The 19,264-nt window shown below is 38.9% G+C and overlaps 1 protein-coding gene across 1 annotated transcript; it reads right to left on the bottom strand.

Annotated features, from left to right (window-relative positions):
* Positions 1–6,394: 6,394 nt before the first annotated feature.
* CA3 (carbonic anhydrase 3) lies at positions 6,395–16,873 on the bottom strand. The gene is made up of 7 exons (XM_012471025.2): positions 16,767–16,873; positions 15,795–15,992; positions 13,465–13,583; positions 11,563–11,655; positions 10,470–10,532; positions 9,391–9,546; positions 6,395–7,383 (listed from the first exon to the last, which is right to left on the bottom strand). Exons 1-7 carry the CDS (start codon positions 16,798–16,800, stop codon positions 7,264–7,266), a joined length of 783 nt encoding a protein of 260 aa, XP_012326448.2. The 5' UTR covers positions 16,801–16,873; the 3' UTR covers positions 6,395–7,263.
* Between the last annotated feature and the right edge of the window lie 2,391 nt (positions 16,874–19,264).

Below are 19,264 nucleotides of genomic sequence, written 5' to 3'. Positions count from 1 at the left end.
CAGTAGTCACAGCCATGTGTAGTATCATTTCTCTTGAGCAATGTTGGAAGTCACCTTTTTCTTTCTATTTTTTCCTTCTCCTTAACACTTGTAGGTAGTTCCTTAACCTGCTTTTATCTCTTTTGCATTCGACACATAAACACTTTTGAAAAGCATGGAATCTTTTCAAAAAGAACCTTTCTTATGGTTAGGCATGGTGGCTCACAACTGTAATCCCAGCACTTTGGGAAGCCAATGTGGGCAGATCACTTGGGGTCAGGCATTCCAGACCAGCCTGGCCAACATGCTGAAACCCCGTTTCTACTAAAAGTACAAAAATTAACTGGGCATCGTGGCACATGTCTGTAATTCCAGCCAAGATCACGCCATTGCATTCCAGCCAGGTGACAACAGAGTGAGACTGTGTCTAAAAACAAAAAAAAAGTCTTTCTTTAGTCATCTGTATATACTTTTAAAATTATAACATTCCCCTGTAGCTGTAAACTTCTTCTTTATGCCTTGTGGTTATTTCATAATTCCTCTGCAATTCTCCACCCCTCTTGGGATCTAAGCAATGTTTCATATCAATTAAGCTCCTAAGAATAAAAGACTTAGTATACCTCACAATCTTGACAACAGGTCCTTTGTTAGAGAAAACAAATTAAAAGGAAGGAATTAGACCTGCTCAGATAAGATGTCATTAAAATACTCGTTTAATTAAGAAATATTTACAACAGGCTGTCTGAAATTTACCTATCAAGTTACAAGTTAAGCCACAAAGTTCTTACTATTCCACGCTGCCACTCCCCAACCCACCACCATCATAATTGACCGTGAGTTCTAGTAATTTACCGTCTGAGGTAAAGCTTTTTTTTTCTTTAATTCTCAGCTATATTATAAAGCTTGAGGTAGTAATTATAAGTACCTGAACATACATGGGCTGTATATACCTATGTTGTTTGTGGAGGAAATTTACCTGAATTTACCATCTGTTTGGCTGGTGTGGAATGGAATGTGTCAGTTGGAAATGCTTACTGGATTTTCAAAAGCATCATTCTTTGCCAATCATGACTGTGAAACAAGGACTTGAGTCAGGAAGAGGTATCTTCATTACGTATGTGAAATTGCTATAAGCATCTCCACACAAAACTGACTGAAATGGAGAACTAAAGTCACTAATGAGAAAATTAAGGCAAACTTAGAGAAAAGAGAGAGTGGGGAAGTTCAAGTACGAGCATGAATCATGCCAATTAGTGTCATCAGAGTCTAATGCCACAGACTCATTGCTAATCTGCCTCTTCAACTTGCACATTAGAAGCATGAGTGCTAAAAGATAAATATGCGGGGAGAGACTTGCTTTTATATCTCCTAAAACATGTCTCTTTTATACTAAGTGAAATTAGTTATTAAAATTCAAATTTGCAAACGATAAGCTTTGAATATATGTAAAGCTGCTTCTCTTCTTCCATGCAAACTCTTTTTACAGAGAAGCCTGGGTTGCAACAACAGACATCTGCATATTCCTGCAAGAATTCATTGAGATGCCAGCCTCTGACCTTCCTAAGATAAAGCCACAGCTCCCAGTAGCTCATGGACCTCGACTGGAATTCAGTATTTTAGGAATTTCATTGCACCATCTGTCTGTTCATCCATCCATCCCAATATCAGTTTGTCCATCCATCCATTCATTCCTTCAACTGTGTAACAAATATCTTTGAGCTCCATTCTAGGTTCCAGATACTGTGTTAGGTGCTGGGGCTAGTATAAAGAAACAGATATAAAGTTAATAGTATAAAGTTAATAGTATAAATAGTATAAAGAAACAGATAAGGTCTTTATCGTCATAAAACCTCCCTGCCACCACAACTCATCACATACACACACACCCCAACTTATATTAACGAATATAATTTAAAAGTGTTGTTGTTCCTAGTTCCCTGTGTGAGAATCTGAGCTCCTATATATTCACTGACATGCAGACTTCTTGGTTCTTAGTTTGTCCCAGCTCTTGGCCTTGCCCTTACATCTGCTGTGCTTGGCTTGTACAATTTTCCTACCCTTAATAGGTCCCCTTCTTTGGGGTTCTGATCCATCCACGTGCCACTTGCGACTGCCTTAGATCTTGCTGTAAACTGATCTCACAGGAGCAGAAGTATTATATAAGCTCAGTATTTTCAAACACTTCCATTTGTATTATACTTTCATGGAAGTCAGGTTCCCTTTAGGGTAAGAATTCCCCTAAACAAACTCATTTGGAACCATCCAAATTTCAAATTAGCGGAATATGTAAATAGAAATGTATAGGCCTGTTAGAACAGAGAATATGTACACTTAATGGCCACTTAATGGCCAAAATATTTTCCCTGGAGTTTCAGTCTCCTCTACCTGAGAAAGACTTAAATACAATGGAAGATCTGATTCCTGTTTACTGCACAGTCAATTCTAACCTGGCTAAAATTAGCTTTTAAATCATTGGGTTTTATGCTGCTGCAGTGCATGTGGTCCCCTGTGATTACACCATTAGATTCGCTCTTACTCCTGTTGATTACCTGTGATTACTTACGTGGTCAAGTTGTCAAGTGGCAGCACCTACAAAACACCTTCACATCTAAAGGAGTTCTTTAACTCTCTAGTTAATTCCTTGATGTTGGATTTTACGCCTAGACTGTTTTATCTCCTTTTTTTGGAGTTGAATCACCCCCAAAGTACAAGTTCTTCTCTCAGGTGTGACTTGTGCATCTCATTTAGGATTCTGATTTTACAGCATGCCCAGACAAGTCCAAAATTAATTTCATGGCAGGAGACTTTCTGTATTTACTATTAAGATAGATTTTTCCACTTCACGCCACACTCCAAGGGATTCTCTTTTGCCAACATTTGAAAATCAATATTGAACAAAATGAACACTATGGTTTTTCCAACTCTCCTCTTTGGTTTATTTTCTGGATGTTTTGCTAATTGTATGCTTCTCAGGAGAGGTGTAGAGCTCCTGGAACAGAAGCTTCCTCAGGAAGTTATTTGGTCCTCCACTGAATCGTCGCTTCTAGTGATGTGCTGGTTTCTAATGTGACCACATCTTGTTTTGCCTGCTATGTATATGGGACAAAAGTTATTGTTGTTTTTAAGTACCATTTTCACCAATAACAAGCAGAGGTGAACCTGTTATGGAAACTCTTTCAATATTACCTGTTGATTCACGATGTTAATAACAGATACGTAAAGAAAGAAACATGATTTTAGATGTTGAATAAGGCATCTGAATTTTTCTTGCTTGATGTAAAATTAATGAATAAAAGACCATAGTTAACTCCTATTGTGAGTTATGTCAGAACGACTATTCTAAGTGATTTACAAGTAATTCTTAAAATCACCCTGGAAGCAGGTACTAGATGAGGAAACTGAGGCATAGAGAAATTAACTTGCCTAACGCCACACATCCAGCAAGTGTTGTGTGACTTGAATCTAGTCCTCCTGAAAACTGATGAGGGCTTTAAAATGTTAATTTCCCATTATTTAAGTTTCAGTTCAATAACTACTATTTTTATCCCTTTGGCCTTATTTTTGGCTATTAAGACTCTCAAAAATACGTAAGAATCATTCACTGTCTTTCCTTTTGCATAGACATTAATGGCTAATCATAAACGTTTTAAAAACAGAAATAGGCTGTCAGTTCAAAAATAATGTTTAAATTATTGCTCTGCAATTAATGTGAATAAAGCATAGCATGGTTTTTAATGTCATAGTCATTTTTGTAATTATTTTGCTGCCATCTAGTGACTCACATGAAATTTTTAAATATTTTGCTGCCATCTAATGACCTAAGTGAAAATAACATTCAAACTTAATTTTGCTTTCTCATTTGAATTTTAAGACTTTAAGTACTACTTTAGGGGTAGGTTTTCAAAAATTATTAAATTTATATATGTTAAATATGAAATTTAAAAAACCCACCATTCAAAGTTATTCATTTTTCTTACCTCTTCTTAGTCTTCCTCTGCTAAAATAATGCATTTTACTCATAACTAGAGCTCCTCTTTAATATCAGACAAGAAGGCATTAGAAAAGAACCTAGAATCTAATTAATTTTCTTTATGTGTAGTCTTTGATGTAGGTTTAGACCACACATATTTCTCTTAGGCCAATTTTATTTGTGCCAATTCTCATTTTAATAACTGTCATTAATTTTTCCACGTGTATCCAAACTTGTTAATAGCTGATCAATTTCAACTATATTTAATTATATAAATGATGACGGGTAAATACCGAGCACTTCAGTTTTGCATGGTCTATGTAGAATACTTCCCACTCATCTACATAAATATTCACTGATTGTACAGTTTAAAGAATTTTGGATCAATACTCCTGAAATTATTTGCCTTTTCATAAATATATCCTGTCTGCTTATTTAAAAGGCAGGGATTATATTAAGAATATATTTGCATGCTTAGTCTTGGCCGGATGCTATGGCTCATCTCTATAATCCCAGCACTTTGGGAGGCCAAGGTGAGCAGATCACCTGAGGTCAGGAGTTCAAGACCAGCTTGGGCAACATGGTGAAACACCACCTCTACTAAAAATACAAGAATTAGCAGCGCATGGTGGTGCATGCCTGTAATCCCAGCTACTTGGGAGCCTGAGGCACAAGAATCTATTGAACCCAGGAGGCGGAAGTGGCAGTGAGCCACGATCACACCACTGTACTGCAACCTGGGTGATAGAGTGAGAGTCCATCTCAAAAAAAAAAAAATTATAGATATAGATAAAGCTATATTTGCATACTTCTAATAATACCCTATATTAGGTAAATTCTTATTGATTTTGCCCTATCCATAGGCTTTTAATGATATGATCATCTGAATATTGTGAAACACAAATTCAAATTAGTTTCTGCCCTATTTTGAAATTTCAAATACCTGCAATGATTATACACTGAAGAACAAAAGTTGGCAGATGCTGAAAACTTTTTATCACAGCAGTTCCTGGCCATGCCCCTTTGTAGGCTGTGTGTATCTAAAATGCAATTGTTTGGGAGCCTGTTTATGATCAGGAAAAAGATCCCCCTGCTGAATAAGAACACAGTATGTCTTTAATATTGTAATGGACATCTACAATATCACAGCACTTAGAGTTCAGCACTGTGAGAAACTGGGAGGAAATTTTAAGATGGGTGATAATTGTGAGTATTGACAATGACTCAGACTGGAGTGGGGAGAAATATGTTCTACTAGAAAGCTCCCGTCTGAAGCTAGTAAGATCATTTTCCAAGGATATCCAAACTGAGATAAACAAAAAACAATATTCCTATTAAACATGTAATGTGTTGTTCAAAAAGATAAGTATTTTTCCTGGATTCATCTATGTTCATGACAATACTTACTCGACAAATATTAATTGAGCAATTTTTATATGCCAGACACAGTATTAGACAACAAGGTGAATGTCAGCATGCAAAACTGGTATTCGTGCCCTCATGGAGCATGTGGTCTATGAAGAAACCTCCTTTGATGGGGCATTTTCCCTCAAAATAGTTCTAACCTTGGTCAGCTTGTGTACTGAAATAAGGACTATTTGTAGCTGGCATTAAGTCACATGTTCCTCCCCCACATAGAGTCAATACTGGATACATCTTTTACAGTGCTTAAGCATTACTAAGTATCTTGAGAGAATCAGTTTGTGTATTATCGCTAATGATCAAAGCTCCACACCTCCTAATTCCAAGGGATTTAATTAACACTTCCAGTTCACACTGACCAACCTGGTTTGACTTCACCTGGGTGGTAATCTATTAAATAATTTTAGCCTCATAGGACTCTGTCATGTGATTTGACTTCTGGCATCTCAGGACTCTCCTGACCCAGTATTATTTACATTCCTCAGGTAAGGAACTTAATCCTGTCACTTTCTAAAGTAAGTTAACCTATTGGCCAGTGAGGTGATGAAAGACGTATCAAAGCCACTAACTGCAAAATTTGGCTTTATGTCTTAAAGTGTTATATTAAATGGCTTAAAGGTCTAAATATATGGATTTTTGCTGTGTTAGCCTAGCGTCATTCTAAAGGCACAATTTTAAAAAATAAGGATGTAAAAGCTACAGTCCAGCGTGATTTCATGCCCCTAATACCCATTGCACCAGTCTGAACCCCAGAATCCTAAACCAATTTTGAGGTCTCTGGAAAGTATTTCCCACTCTCAGATATATGGCCACAAATTCCTCTTCTGGTCTGCATTTTTCTCAGAAGGCTCTCACTAATTGCTTTAGTCCCTCCTTGTGGAATGTAGCAGCCAAACTCATAACTTCAGTCCTTAGTGCCATTTTTCAGCCATAAAAACAAACTTACGAAGTTTGTTGCTCCTGATTAAACTCCATTTTTGTCATTTATACTGCTTTTCCATTAAAAAAACACAACACTCAACATTTTGCATTCATGTCTTTATTGGTTCTGGAGATCAGTACAACTGCCTTGACTTCAAGTGTCATCATTCACTCTTTTGTGTTCTAGTGATCATTCATTCCAGCCTCCAATGAGAAAGACAACAGAAGCAGTCTTTATTTTAATAATCATGCAAAGAAAAAAATAGTGAAATTAAAAATAAATGGCCCTCCTTCAGGTAAAGATAAATACTAGGATAAATTCAACCACTTTTATGAAGAAGAAATTCAAATACTGAATCAAAAATTTTAAAACTCCTGATTGTATTGTTTTCTTTTCACTGATAATCAAAACCAAGCAATCTCAGTAGCTAAAATTTCAATAAATGACTGACTTCTTGCTGGTGTTAAGAATTAAAACATATTAGTAGCTCAATTCTTGCTGTCCATAGTCATTTTAATTTATGGCTTATGTTTAATTGTTACATGATCTTCATACATCTCTACTACATGTAGAATTACTCATATTTCTTTAAGATGGACAACTCATAATATAAAAATAAAAGCAATGAAGTTCTGTGAAATTTAAGATAACAGAAAAACTAGTGCCCAATAGCTAGCTATTTTTTAAATATCTTTACTCTTCCACGTCTGTTTCTTCTTCTTTGAAACTTTACTAAAAATGCTACTTTTATAGGAAAGATGATTATTACAAAGATCAAATGTGAAATCGACGCTTTCATATCAGATCTTGTCAAAACTAACTTTGGTTTCTTGGTGACCACATCTCTCACATTCATTGCTCAGTGTGGAAAAATGAAATAGACTTGGAGTAAGGAGCACCAGAAGGAGGCAAGGAGCCAAGCTCTCCAGTGGCAGGTTTCCTTTCCTGAAGAGGGCAAGACCCAGCAGCCTCATTTGAAGGAAGCTCTCACCACCCTGTTATTGATAGGCTGTGGAGGGCGCCAGTTGCTCACAAGGGGAACTGGGGGCTCGTTCTCAGCACTGGAGAGGAGGCTCCGCAGCTTGGCCATCTGCAAAGGTCAGGGGCTGACTGTTAGCAAGATCAACTGGACACACTATGCAACAAAGAGGTGTAAACACTGGTGAATTGTTTTTGTTTTTGTTTTTTTGAAATAGAGTCTTACTCTGACACCAGGCTGGAGTGCAGTGGTGCAATCTCGGCTCAATGCAACCTCCACCTTCCGGGTTCAAGCGATTCTCCTGCTTCAGCCTCCTGAGTAGCTGGGATAACAGGCATCCACCACCATGCCCAGCTAATTTTTTGTATTTTAAATGAAGATAGGGTTTCACCATGTTGGCCAGGATAGTCTTAAACTCCTGACCTCAGGTGATCCACCCACCTCTGCCCCACAAAGTGCTGGGATTACAGGCGTGAGCCACTGCACCCGGCCAATACTGACATTTTAAACAAGATAAGCAAACCACACAATCTGTCCCCAGTGTTCAGTCCAGAGCTATTTAGCTAGCAGCTCCTGAGTAACACACATTTTTTTTTTATTTGTAAAAGCCCTTTTCTTCATTCTATACAGGATCACTATGCCCTCTAGTCACAACCTTTTCCTCTTGAATTCTGAAACATTTATTTTTTATTTGAGGGGTCAGTATGAACTATATACTTTGATGGAGAGGATGACCACATCCATGTATCAGTGCAAATAAAACTTAATAGACCTTTATTGTATAAGTTTATGCAGTCAATTTATTTTAAGAGCAAAAAGAAATCTGACTCATTCTACATTTTCCATTTTAAATTGACTTTTCTTTCTTAAAGGATAAGAAAATAAAAAATTCTCATTAATAACACTATGATTCTATATTAAAATATTTTTAGATTTCTCCTTGAAAAAAAATTCGTTCTTTCAAAATAGTTATATCACTGAACAAGGTTGTTAAATCTGATATTTTAATAAAAATGTCTTTATATACTTGAGTTTACAACTGACAGAAATATGAAAGCTGTTACCTTATGCAAGAGACACACACTGAGAAACCGATTTTACTATTTGAGTACATGCGTGCTCTAGGTTGTGAGTCCCTGTGTTGTTTACTTGCTTCAATCTGTTTTCCTCTCCATGTTCTTGCTGACTTATTTTCTCCTACACAGTTTTTCCTTGAAAGTGTCTTTAATGAATGCTACTAGGACACTCTTTAGATGAACAGTAAGAAGGGAACCTGAGAAGAGATGCCAAAAGTACTAGGAACAGTCTGGAACTGTGATTAGAATCCTGCACTTGGCTGTGTGATCACAGGTGAATTAGTTAACCTTTCTGAGCCTTGAATTATGTATCCGTAAAACTGCAGAAATAATATATAGCATACAAAATTGTTAAATCCCTTCCATTAGCATCCGTCTCTTCTCCAGGTCTGTATTTATCATCCCATCTCCTTACCAGTGCTCAGTATTTAGCAACATCCACATTAACAAAGACTCATATTAATCTAAACCCTTTAAAGTGTTTATAGAGCATAAACTCATAGTATCAAAACCACTTTTAAATGAGTTGCATTTACACTGGTACGCTTTGGGGGCCAAGTTTTAGAAAGCTGAGCAGGCTGGTTGTAATTAATCAGGGCAGATTATGAAATCTCTAGCCATAGAGCTGTTCAGTGAGTATCCAGTTAGCAGCTATGTATGTATTTTTTTTTTTTGAGACGGAGTTTCGCTCTTGTTACCCAGGCTGGAGTGCAATGGCACGATCTCGGCTCACCGCAACCTCCGCCTCCTGGATTCAGGCAATTCTCCTGCCTCAGCCTCCTGAGTAGCTGAGACTACAGGCACGCGCCACCATGCCCAGCTAATTTTTTGTATTTTTAGTAGAGACGGGGTTTCACCATGTTGACCAGTATGGTCTCGATCTCTTGACCTCGTGATCCACCCGCCTCGACCTCCCAAAGTGTTGGGATTACAGGCGTGAGCCACCGCGTCTGGCCCGAGCAGCTATATATTTTTGATTTAGCATCTGTATCTTACATAGGCAGACAGCAACATAAGCCCATGTGTTCACAAGGGTGCTCACCTGGTCAGAGCTCACGGTCATGGGCTCCTTCAGCAGCAGCCACACAATGCACTCCTCACAGGGCGGCGTGGTGAAGGAGCCCTGGTAGGTCCAGTAGTCCCGGCATGCCGGGAACAGGCAGGATGGGTCAAAGTTTGTGAAGGGTGCCTCCTTGCCCTGGGTAAGAGCAAGGTGCAGGTGCAGTGAGTGGGTGCATGCACATGCCCACCCCAATGCCCTCACCACTTTATTTGTGAGAATGGATTTCAAATGCAATAGAGAAAATAGAACTTTTAAACAAAGTATAGGCCTTTCAGAAATAAAGATCAAAGCGGGAAGCCGGTTTGCACATTATTACTTGATCTGACATAATCATTGTCATATTGTATTCCTTATTGTTTTAACTGTGAGTAGAAATATAATTCTATCACTTCTCAAGAAAAAGGAGACACTGATATCTCAAGTGTAATTGAATTATTTCATGTAAGTTAATATTTTGGATGATGATACCAAAAATATCAGGCTTGTATTTTTATTGAATGTTCTACTTGGAATACTTACTTTCTCTATTGATAAAACTCAATATTTTATTAGAATGGTCACAAAAAATAATTAAATTATTTTTGTTACTTACATGAGTCTATTGTTAAGATTTAAAATTCATATGTGCTTCCCAGAAAGGGCATCACCAAGACTCAAAAGACAAGTGCTGGCTGATATTTAGTAGCTCCATTATGGTATGAATGCATATACGCAGGGCATGTGTGTGTGTGTGTGTGTGTGTGTGTGTGTGTGTGTGTGTGTGTGCGCGAGCGCTGGGCGAGGAGGGGGTGACCACCCAACTTCTCTGACTCTCACTTCATTGAGAAAGTGATTATCCGACAGGATGACTATAACCATTAAAAAAAACTGATGTATGTGAAATTGCTCTAAAAACTGTATTCCATACAAATATCATAGCATTTATTTTGATATGTATGTTTAGCATATCCAGCAAACTTAGTAACAGATTTTAGGTGAAAAAAAAATACTTGAAAATGTGTAAAGAAAATTTGCATAATCTGCATTATGTTTTAGAAGGGAAAATAACTTTTGTTTACCTTTGTCTTAATCTTGTCCAACGCATCAAGGAAAATCTGGAACTCGCCTTTCTCACGTCCTATCTGTAAGAAAATAGAAATCCAAGTATAATTCTTTTACTTCTCCATAATTTAGGATTGTCTTCATAGCTGACTTTGATTCACTCATCTGCAACTAGTGTTTATAAATCTGCCAGAATACCTTGTACTAAGCAAAAACATTAGTTTATTTTTCCTCAAGATTTTAAAGTATATAATTTCTGATCTAAATTTGGACTTCAGGCCCCTAAAGTACAGGACCACAAAATTACACATTGATCTAGTTCTGTGTCTTTGACCTTCTCCGCAAAGTCATTCCACTTTTCAAAAAAACAGATTTAGAACCAAAATGGACTCTATGTATCCCAAACTAAACTCACTGTCTTCTTCTCAGACTTACTCCACCTCTGCTGTGCTGTGTTCAAGCACCGAAGATGACCCAATGAATTAAACAAATTAGGTCATTCAAAGAGAAAGAAGCCAGATTTTCACCTCTGGCTTGAAATCTAGATTATGTTACCACTAACCTCATGTGTTAATGACACTAAGTCCTCTTTAAAGCAAGGCTGGCTCAACAACACACACATTCCATGTGCTATCTTAGCCTGGGATCATGTGAGTGGTGACCACCTCAAGCCGAAGGGATGTCCAGCCAGGCACTTGGCATCATATGGTTCCCAACACTGGCTTTTCTGGTTTCCAGTGCAATCGAAATGTAGCAGTGAGAAAGGAAAATGAATACATGCCATCCTTGCCCTCACAACCACATAATAAACTCACTCTAAGGCCCTGGGCCCAACCCCTACACACACACACACACACACACACACACACACACACCCCACATCTGGGGAAAATTTAGAAGCAATAGGGGTGCTGGAGTGTGGTAAAAGATATACTTTTAGAGAAAAGTAAGACATTTTGAGCTGATCTTAGCAGACATATCTTGATGAGTTGAATGAATAAAAAAATGTATATAGAGGGAGGAAGGTAAAATGAGAGAATGAAAAACTATGCTAAGCACTGGTAGGGAAATAAGTTTTGAAAGAAAATATAGGGTCAATTTTTACTTTACCTTCAGAAAAATGCCAACCACAGCGATCCCATCACGCTGCTTCAGGGATTCTTTAAAAGTGTTATACTTTGGATTCCAGTGAACCAAATGAAGCTGAAACCATAGGAGACAGATTAGAAGGTAAATTCCAGGAATATGGAAATAAGCATAATATTATCCATGATAAACCCAATCATTGTACTGTCTAAAGTTGCTGAGCAATCTCCTAAAAGTTGAGGAAATTTGAAAAAGTAGCATGTAATATTTTGGTAACATTTCTAGTGGTTTAAATAAAAAGCATATAAAATTACGTATTTACCTCATTTTATCAGCCAGAGCTCTGAAACCTGGTGGCAACCTGATCTTAATTTAGAACATGGGCACCAGTTAAGTTAAACAAACTTTCTATGCTGAGTCACAGAGAATTGCAAGAGAATATAATCATTTGCAGTACTTAAAAAACATTGTATTCAAGACCAAAGTATGAAATAATCCTATGTGCAAAGGTCAAACTGAAAGCCTTGCCTGCATCTGTAAGAAATACACTCAACTTTTCCCATTTGGTTGGGGAAGATGTCTAGAAGGCATTCCCAATATTTAATTTTTCTTGCCATGGCTCTCTAGATTGGCTTTAAAAAAATGGAAAGATCACAGTGAAGTACTTTGGGTTTCCTAGAGTTTAATTTAACTAATAACCAAGCTGCCTAATGATTCCGCTTAAGAACATGTTCATAGTACATTTCTAGGCTCTGTCACAGCCCCTGTGTTAACCAGAGCCTATCTGTGGAAAAGATTAAGGCAGGAAAAATGAATTGGTCCTCACCTCCAAGACAAGTGCCACCACTTATTGGCTTGGCTTTATAAAAAGAACATGTCAGAGGCCTGTCTTAAACCCTTGTAATTCGATGCCTTGATCTGACTTACAGTTCATGCTTTCCTTTAATGGGTTAACTGAGACAGAGGGTAGTATGTGCTCAGATTAAATTCTATATGTGTACACATATCTCTATGTGTGTGTAAATATGTGTGTGTATATAGATATGTGCACACATATATATGCACAGTGTTCATTGAGAGATTAGAACATAAGCATTATTCAGAATTTCTAAATGCTATTTTTAAAGCACTATATTCTTATAAAACAGGTAGCATTGGGCACTGGATAACTCTGAAGCCAGTCTGTATCAGGTAGAGCACTAGCACTCACCAGCTGTGTGACTTTATTATGTGTCTTTTCTATGCTTCTGTTTCCTCATCTGTGACCTATGTCATATGGTTGCTAAGAGGATCAAACGAGTTGATACACGTGAGCATTTAATAAGTGTTAGCTATCCTTTTTCCAATCCAATTGAGGACCCTGGCCTTTCTTATTAAGTAGCTATTCAATTTCTAACTTTTTGATTTTTTTTTCAAGACAGGCTTTTCCTCTGTTGCCCAGGCTGGAGTAAAGTGGTGCAATCATGGCTCACTGCAGCCTCAACATCCCATGCTCAAGTGATCTTCCCATCTGAGCCTCCTGAGTAGCTGGGACCACAGATGCATGCCGCCATGCCAGGGTAATTTTTGTGGAGACAAGGTTTCACCATATTGCCCAGGCTAGTCTCGAACTCCTGGGCTCAAGCGATCCACCTGCCTCAGCCTCGTAAAGTGTTGGGATTATAGGCATGAGCCACTGCACTTGCCCCAGTTTCTTAATGTTACCTTGGAAATCTTCGTGTATGAAGCCAACTCACCTATACCCTCTTACCTGTCTAGCCTAGAATGCCTGGCAGCTTCAGTTTACCTAAAACTAATACAGCTCTTTTCATAACTATAGACTTGAAGCAAAAGCAGTAGATAATGCTTTGTTGCTGTGGTTCTTATTTTTAATTTTGCAATTTTCACTGTGTGAGACCCAAAATGGATTATGGCAGTTCCTCCTACCTCTGCTGCATACTTGACTCCGTCCACAGTGTGCTCAGAGCCGTGATCATCTGAAGAGCCCCAGTGAAGATGAAACTGGCGAAGTCGGTAGGGTCCAGGGAGAGGACCCCCTCTCAGCACTGTGATTCAGATAAGCTTGGTCAACAGTGAATTCATGCTTCTTTTACAGAGGTCTACTTTAAACAAGTGCTCTTATAGCCCAGGCCTCATGGACAAAATGTGGTCAGTGTGCTGGGTGGATGGTGCCACTCCCGGGACACTGGACTCCTCACAAAATGAAGTCTGGGGATATATCAAGATAAATGATTGCTCTTTTCTGTCTTTCTTATTTTGTTTGCTTGTTTCATTATTATTGAAACATCATTTTAACATTTAGGAAAGTAAAATTAAAACAACAGATGGACAACGAGGATGCATACACCACCCAAAGAACAGGTCAGTAGTGTGGTGCAGCGGGAAGAATTGGACAGTTGAGAACCAGAAGGATGTAAGTTCAAATGCTGGCTTCACCCATTGCTAGTTCTGTGATCTCAGGCAAGTTGCTAAACCTCTCTGAACCCACTTTCACATCTCTAAGAAGGTGATAATAATACCAAACTTTCAGAGCTGCTGTGAAGATTAACTCAGATTAAGCACCTTAAAGTGCTCACCACAGTGCCTGCACGATTATCACTGAACAAACGTGAGCTCCTTCTCCACGACTTGCTTCCAACTACACTTTTCTTTAAGACAACGAGCAAAAACTTTCATCTTTGTCTAATTTAGACTGTGTCTATTCAAGTGAGATGAAATGGAAAATTCAGAAATTTCCCAGAAAAGCAATCAATGTTGATGGCTAAACTAGACAGTTCTCAGCAGCATTAATTTGGGCTTGTTGATAAACATCTCAACCCATCACAGAGTGATTTAGAGGTTCAAATATCTTCCAAAGTATATTGGAAACTATGCACAAACCCTAAGATCAAGGTTTGGCAATATAAGCTAGATCAAAATAGAATTCAGAGCACAGCTATTTTGGAAGACGTTGGACACACTAAGTGGCCCAGGGAAAGCCATAACGTAGACCTCAAACAATAAGGCTAGGCCTATATGAGTTTGTTCATGTAGAAATGGATTGGTTCAATTTGTTGAATTTTTCTGTCCAGTCATTCAGAACAGTTATTATAGGGACATGTGAGTCCAATTTATTAGAATAAAGTGTAGGAAATTGACAATATTCAACTATTTTTGCTCACAAAAATGGCATTTTCATGTGGTTCAACCTAATAGATATGTTTAATTTTGTTATTGTGCTTTCAAAATGGAACTTGATATATAAAGAGAAGGGAAAAGGGAAACAATAGCAACACAAAATCACTGTTTAAGAAAATTTAACTTTCTATAACTTGGAACTTCCTAATAGGTAGGAATTATAAATATCATTCTTTATTACATCATTAAGAGTGCTCATTTATGCATATAAATAAAGGTACCTTTATTAGAAATATGGCTACAAGACATTATTTGTATATCAAGCACCAAAATATTAAAGGAAGATTCTTTCTCACCTCATTTGTCGTGAAATAAAGTATTTTAAGCCTCCTTTTATTGTACTGATTTGCTTACTAGTGTGTGAAATAAAGAGATTTACTTTTCCTAAACATGTATTTTTTCAGTTGCTCTCTCACATACAAATACTACTCAAGAAGAAATAGTCAGATATTTCAAAAATACTCACCAAAATGATTAATCAGATGAAACCCACTGAAGGCTTGAAGGCAAGTCTTAGCATTCATTTCAGGCCCATTGGTAGTTTTGTGAATAGCATACCTGGAGACCATATTTAATGGTCTCAATCCCTACAATGGCCCTATCCTCTCCCGTGGATTGGCCACCTCCCAGGCACCAGGGGAAGAAAGTGCCTATTTGGGGTTTCTATTATATTTCTGGCTTTGTACAATGGAATCTACACAATTGAGAGTGGAAGCCTCGCTCTCCAGACTATGGACAAGAAGCATAAGAGCCCTCAGGTATAGGCCATCAGAGTGTGAAGAGCACTCATTTGAGCTTATTGTCATCTTTGTCCTATCATGTTCCATTTTGGGAATGCATTGCCAACTTTCAGCTTGGACATGGGGCTGTTTCACAGTGACCAAGGTTGGAGGGTGAGGCATTCCTCTTCAACACGTAAATAAAATTTTTTATGACTAAAGCAAAGTCAAATGTCATCTCCATTTTCAGAGATAACGTGCTCCCTCTCCCCATTAATTCTGGTACTGTGCCATACATCACATTTTGCCAACATGGACATAGAAAACATTCATGTGCTTCTACCTCACTGTCATACTTACTTGACCTATCATAAGTATCATCGAACACAACTCGGCAGGTCTTCCCGTTATTCAGGATGGTCTTGGCAGAGCCAGCATCATAAGACACTGACCATGGCTGCAGAGAAGGGTCGTGCCTGATGTCTTTAGTATGCAGCTCAATGGGCGACTGGTTGTCCCCCTTGGCAAATGGAAAAAGTTCATGCCAGTGGTCAGGACCTAGGAAATAAAGTCGAGGGGACATATTTGGTGCACAATCCAAGGCCTCTTTCTAATTGACTAAGCCGGCAAAATATACAAAGGCTAAACAGTGATTTCGAAAAGGTCTTAGGTTTCAGACTGGGCAGTAAGAGACTTACCATTCATTTCAGGCCCATTGGTACTTTTGTGAATAGCATACCTGAAGACCCTATTTAATGCAGCATTTGCTTTGCTTGCTCAAAGGCTTATTTTTGAGATAAACTTAATTACTTTTTTTTTTAACCAATGCCGCCTTCTATCATACAGTTGGAATAAAAGATTATTGATCACCTACATTTGAGCCTCATGTTGTGGTTTTCAGAGCACACCCATATTCCTTTTCCCATGGATTAGGCAGAAACTTAGGCAGAGCAGAGATTCTCACACCAGCACCAAGCGCAGGTTAGGTGCTTATTCAGTGTAACAGAGTAAGGGCCAGTCACACCTGACCTCGGGCTGTCTGACTTCTCAGAGGCAACGGGGATCTTAGGCAAGTGACCCAACTTCTCTGCACTTGCGTTTTCTCCAAGGGAAATAAAAACTCCATACTAGGGAGAACTAAATGAGTGAAGGGAAAAAAGCAGCAGCAGCAGCACTTGGGAGTTGAAAAGCCTCACTAAATGTTAGGTCTTATCCTACTCCTACACCCACATTTTCCAATGCGCTCTCTAAAGTTGCCCATTTTTGTGCAATGGCAGGGGCTCTCCTGGACTAGCATCCCTTCCTGGCCTGCTGGCAGCCCTCTGCACTCACCGTTGTGGCTGGCGTAGCCCCACTCTTTGGCCATGGTCGCCTTCCTCCGCTCTGGACGGCTCCTGCCTTCTCTTCCCAGGGGTGGTGCGGAGTCCCCGCAAGCCCGCGCTTTTATACAGCTCTCCTGCACACTGCCTGGCCTTATTAGGTCAGCGAGGGTGGGGCGGGGGGCTAAACTAGATTGGGGTGGCATTTGGGAGGCGGGGTGGGGGAAGCCAATGAATTCCAGGAGCGGGACAGCTGTCTAGGTGAGGGGGGCGGAGGTGGGCGAAGGGGCCCCCACGCCCCTCCCTGCGCTCTCCAGGGAGTCGTGGCTCCTGGCCCCTCCATCCCTTCCCCTGATCTCTCAAAACTGCAGGGCTTTCTAACTGGCGCTGACGTGCAGAAAAGCAGGCGGCCCTCGCCTCGTCATCTCTCCCTCCTCCATGCATTCTTGGGGATGGGGTGGGGGGCAGGGACGGGGTGTCGTAGCTGTGCTTGGCCACGAACTAAAATCTACATCCCGGCGGCTCTTGCAGCCTCTCTTACAAGTTGCTTCAAGCGCAGGCTGGCGGTCTGGCTGCGATCTCTGGACACTTCTGCGAGTTAATTTCGCTCTAGCGATCCGGTTACCGAGGCTGGAAAGAACTCGTGTGTTTGTCTGCTCCCTAAGTTTGACACACTTTGCAGGCAACATGTAAAATCCTAGGAGCAAAGGATGGGAAGAGAGTCTGGAGCTGGGTGGGATGGTGAAGAGGCCCTTCAAGTCAGTTATCCTTAAAGAGATTGCCCTCTCTGGAATCGCACCAGGCGGCATTTCCCAACCTAGCGAATTTTGTGGTTTGCAGGAAGCGGAGGGCTGGATCTCAGAAGGCGCCGGGCATCCAGGAGATGTCTGGATCCCAGGTTCACGCCGAGCTGGAAACTGGACTGATTTAGCCACACTCCCTGCGCTGTACCTCTGCTCATGAAAAGTCAAGAATATTCTGAAGTGTTGGAAGGCCACTAACATAAAATGAGTCATATTGCTGAAAACCTGCGATCTTACTCTCCCAAGATATAATGAGAGACTGCAAGAAAAGAAAGAGGAAAAGTTTACAGAACGGTTTTTAATTTTTTTCTCCACCTCCTAAGGTGTTTTCTGATACACTGAACCATGCAAAGGAGAATAAAAGTGGCATATCTATTGTATACATGACAAAAACATACTTTTAAATGTCTGGTATTGTTCATATCAAAGAAGTCAGTAGTAGATATTTATAATTTTAAGAGTTTATTGTAAAATTTCTCCTGTTTTAATTCAATAATCATTTTTTAAGACAGTGAGAAAAGATAAACCTAATTTCAGTGCTATCTTGAACAATATTTCAATATGCATTTCCTTAATTAACTTTTATTGATAATAGTATTTAGTATTTGGGGGTTACAAAACTTGAAAAGGAAATCGCTCGTCATGGCAAAGATAGCTCATCCCTAAGGCATGTGGAATGACTGACCACACTCATAACCTGGACGCCAGGGGAGTCATTCCCTAGGGTATTTTTGTGACAAGGGATTATTTGATCCACACAATAGCAGTGTGGAATCAGGAACTAAGGCAGTTCGGAAAATCCAAACAAACATAGCAAACAAATGCCCTTAAACTCTGGGCTCAAATCTGTCACTGTTTGATCAGAAAGACTGCAGTGGTTAATGGAGATGTTTTCTAGTTCTTATAAAATGTATAATTATTTGTATGAGTAAACCAATCCACTCAATCATTACAATATTCTTTTTCTGTTATAAGTGGTTAGAAGATTGGCAACTAAATTTCATATTATTTGATATAGTAGTCATACAGAGAATGCATTTAATGACATTTATACCAAGAACGATCTAGAAATTCATCATGTTTTTATTGTTTATGCATAGAAGGGGCTTTTTTAAAGTGCTGTTTGTAATTAATTTTAAAGGTACACAATAGCACATAATTTCAAATAAATGTGATATAAACTTGGCAAAGTGAAATATTTAATAGCTTTAGGCCTTGAAAATGATAATTTGTATTTCATTATACTTTCTCATAAGAAATTAATGGAAATTGGAATTTCAAGACAATTTATATCAGATCAAGTAATTTTAGGCCATAATAAATTTTTCAGAAACTTCACCTGAATTTTCTGCAAATACATTTTCAATGACCTCATTGGCAAATTTACTACCTGCATCTTAGTTGATTTACTACAGCAAGCTTGCCTATACATTTCAAAATTCCCTGCAAACAAACAGGTAATTCTAAACTGTATTCAAGACTTTGAGATTTCTGGAGTTTGCTTGAAAAAGAAAACTGTTAGGTATTCACTGAGGAAAATAATGCCAGGGAAAAAAACTGAGCAATGATTAACTCCAAACTATCTCCTAGCATTAGGCAGCATTTCTCACAGTGCCGTTACTGAAAAGTTGATATCGGGCAATTTGCAGGAAATGACTGTACACATATAGAGAAAGAGAAAAAGAGAGAGGGAATGAGGGAGAGAAAA

Source organism: Aotus nancymaae, unplaced genomic scaffold (assembly GCF_030222135.1).
Source record: "Aotus nancymaae isolate 86718 unplaced genomic scaffold, 86718_ANA_hifiasm-v0.15.2.pri h1tg000036l, whole genome shotgun sequence".
NCBI classification, from domain to species: domain Eukaryota; kingdom Metazoa; phylum Chordata; class Mammalia; order Primates; family Aotidae; genus Aotus; species Aotus nancymaae.
Note: the sequence above shows the minus strand (reverse complement) of the source record. Positions and strands in the feature narration are given on the sequence as shown.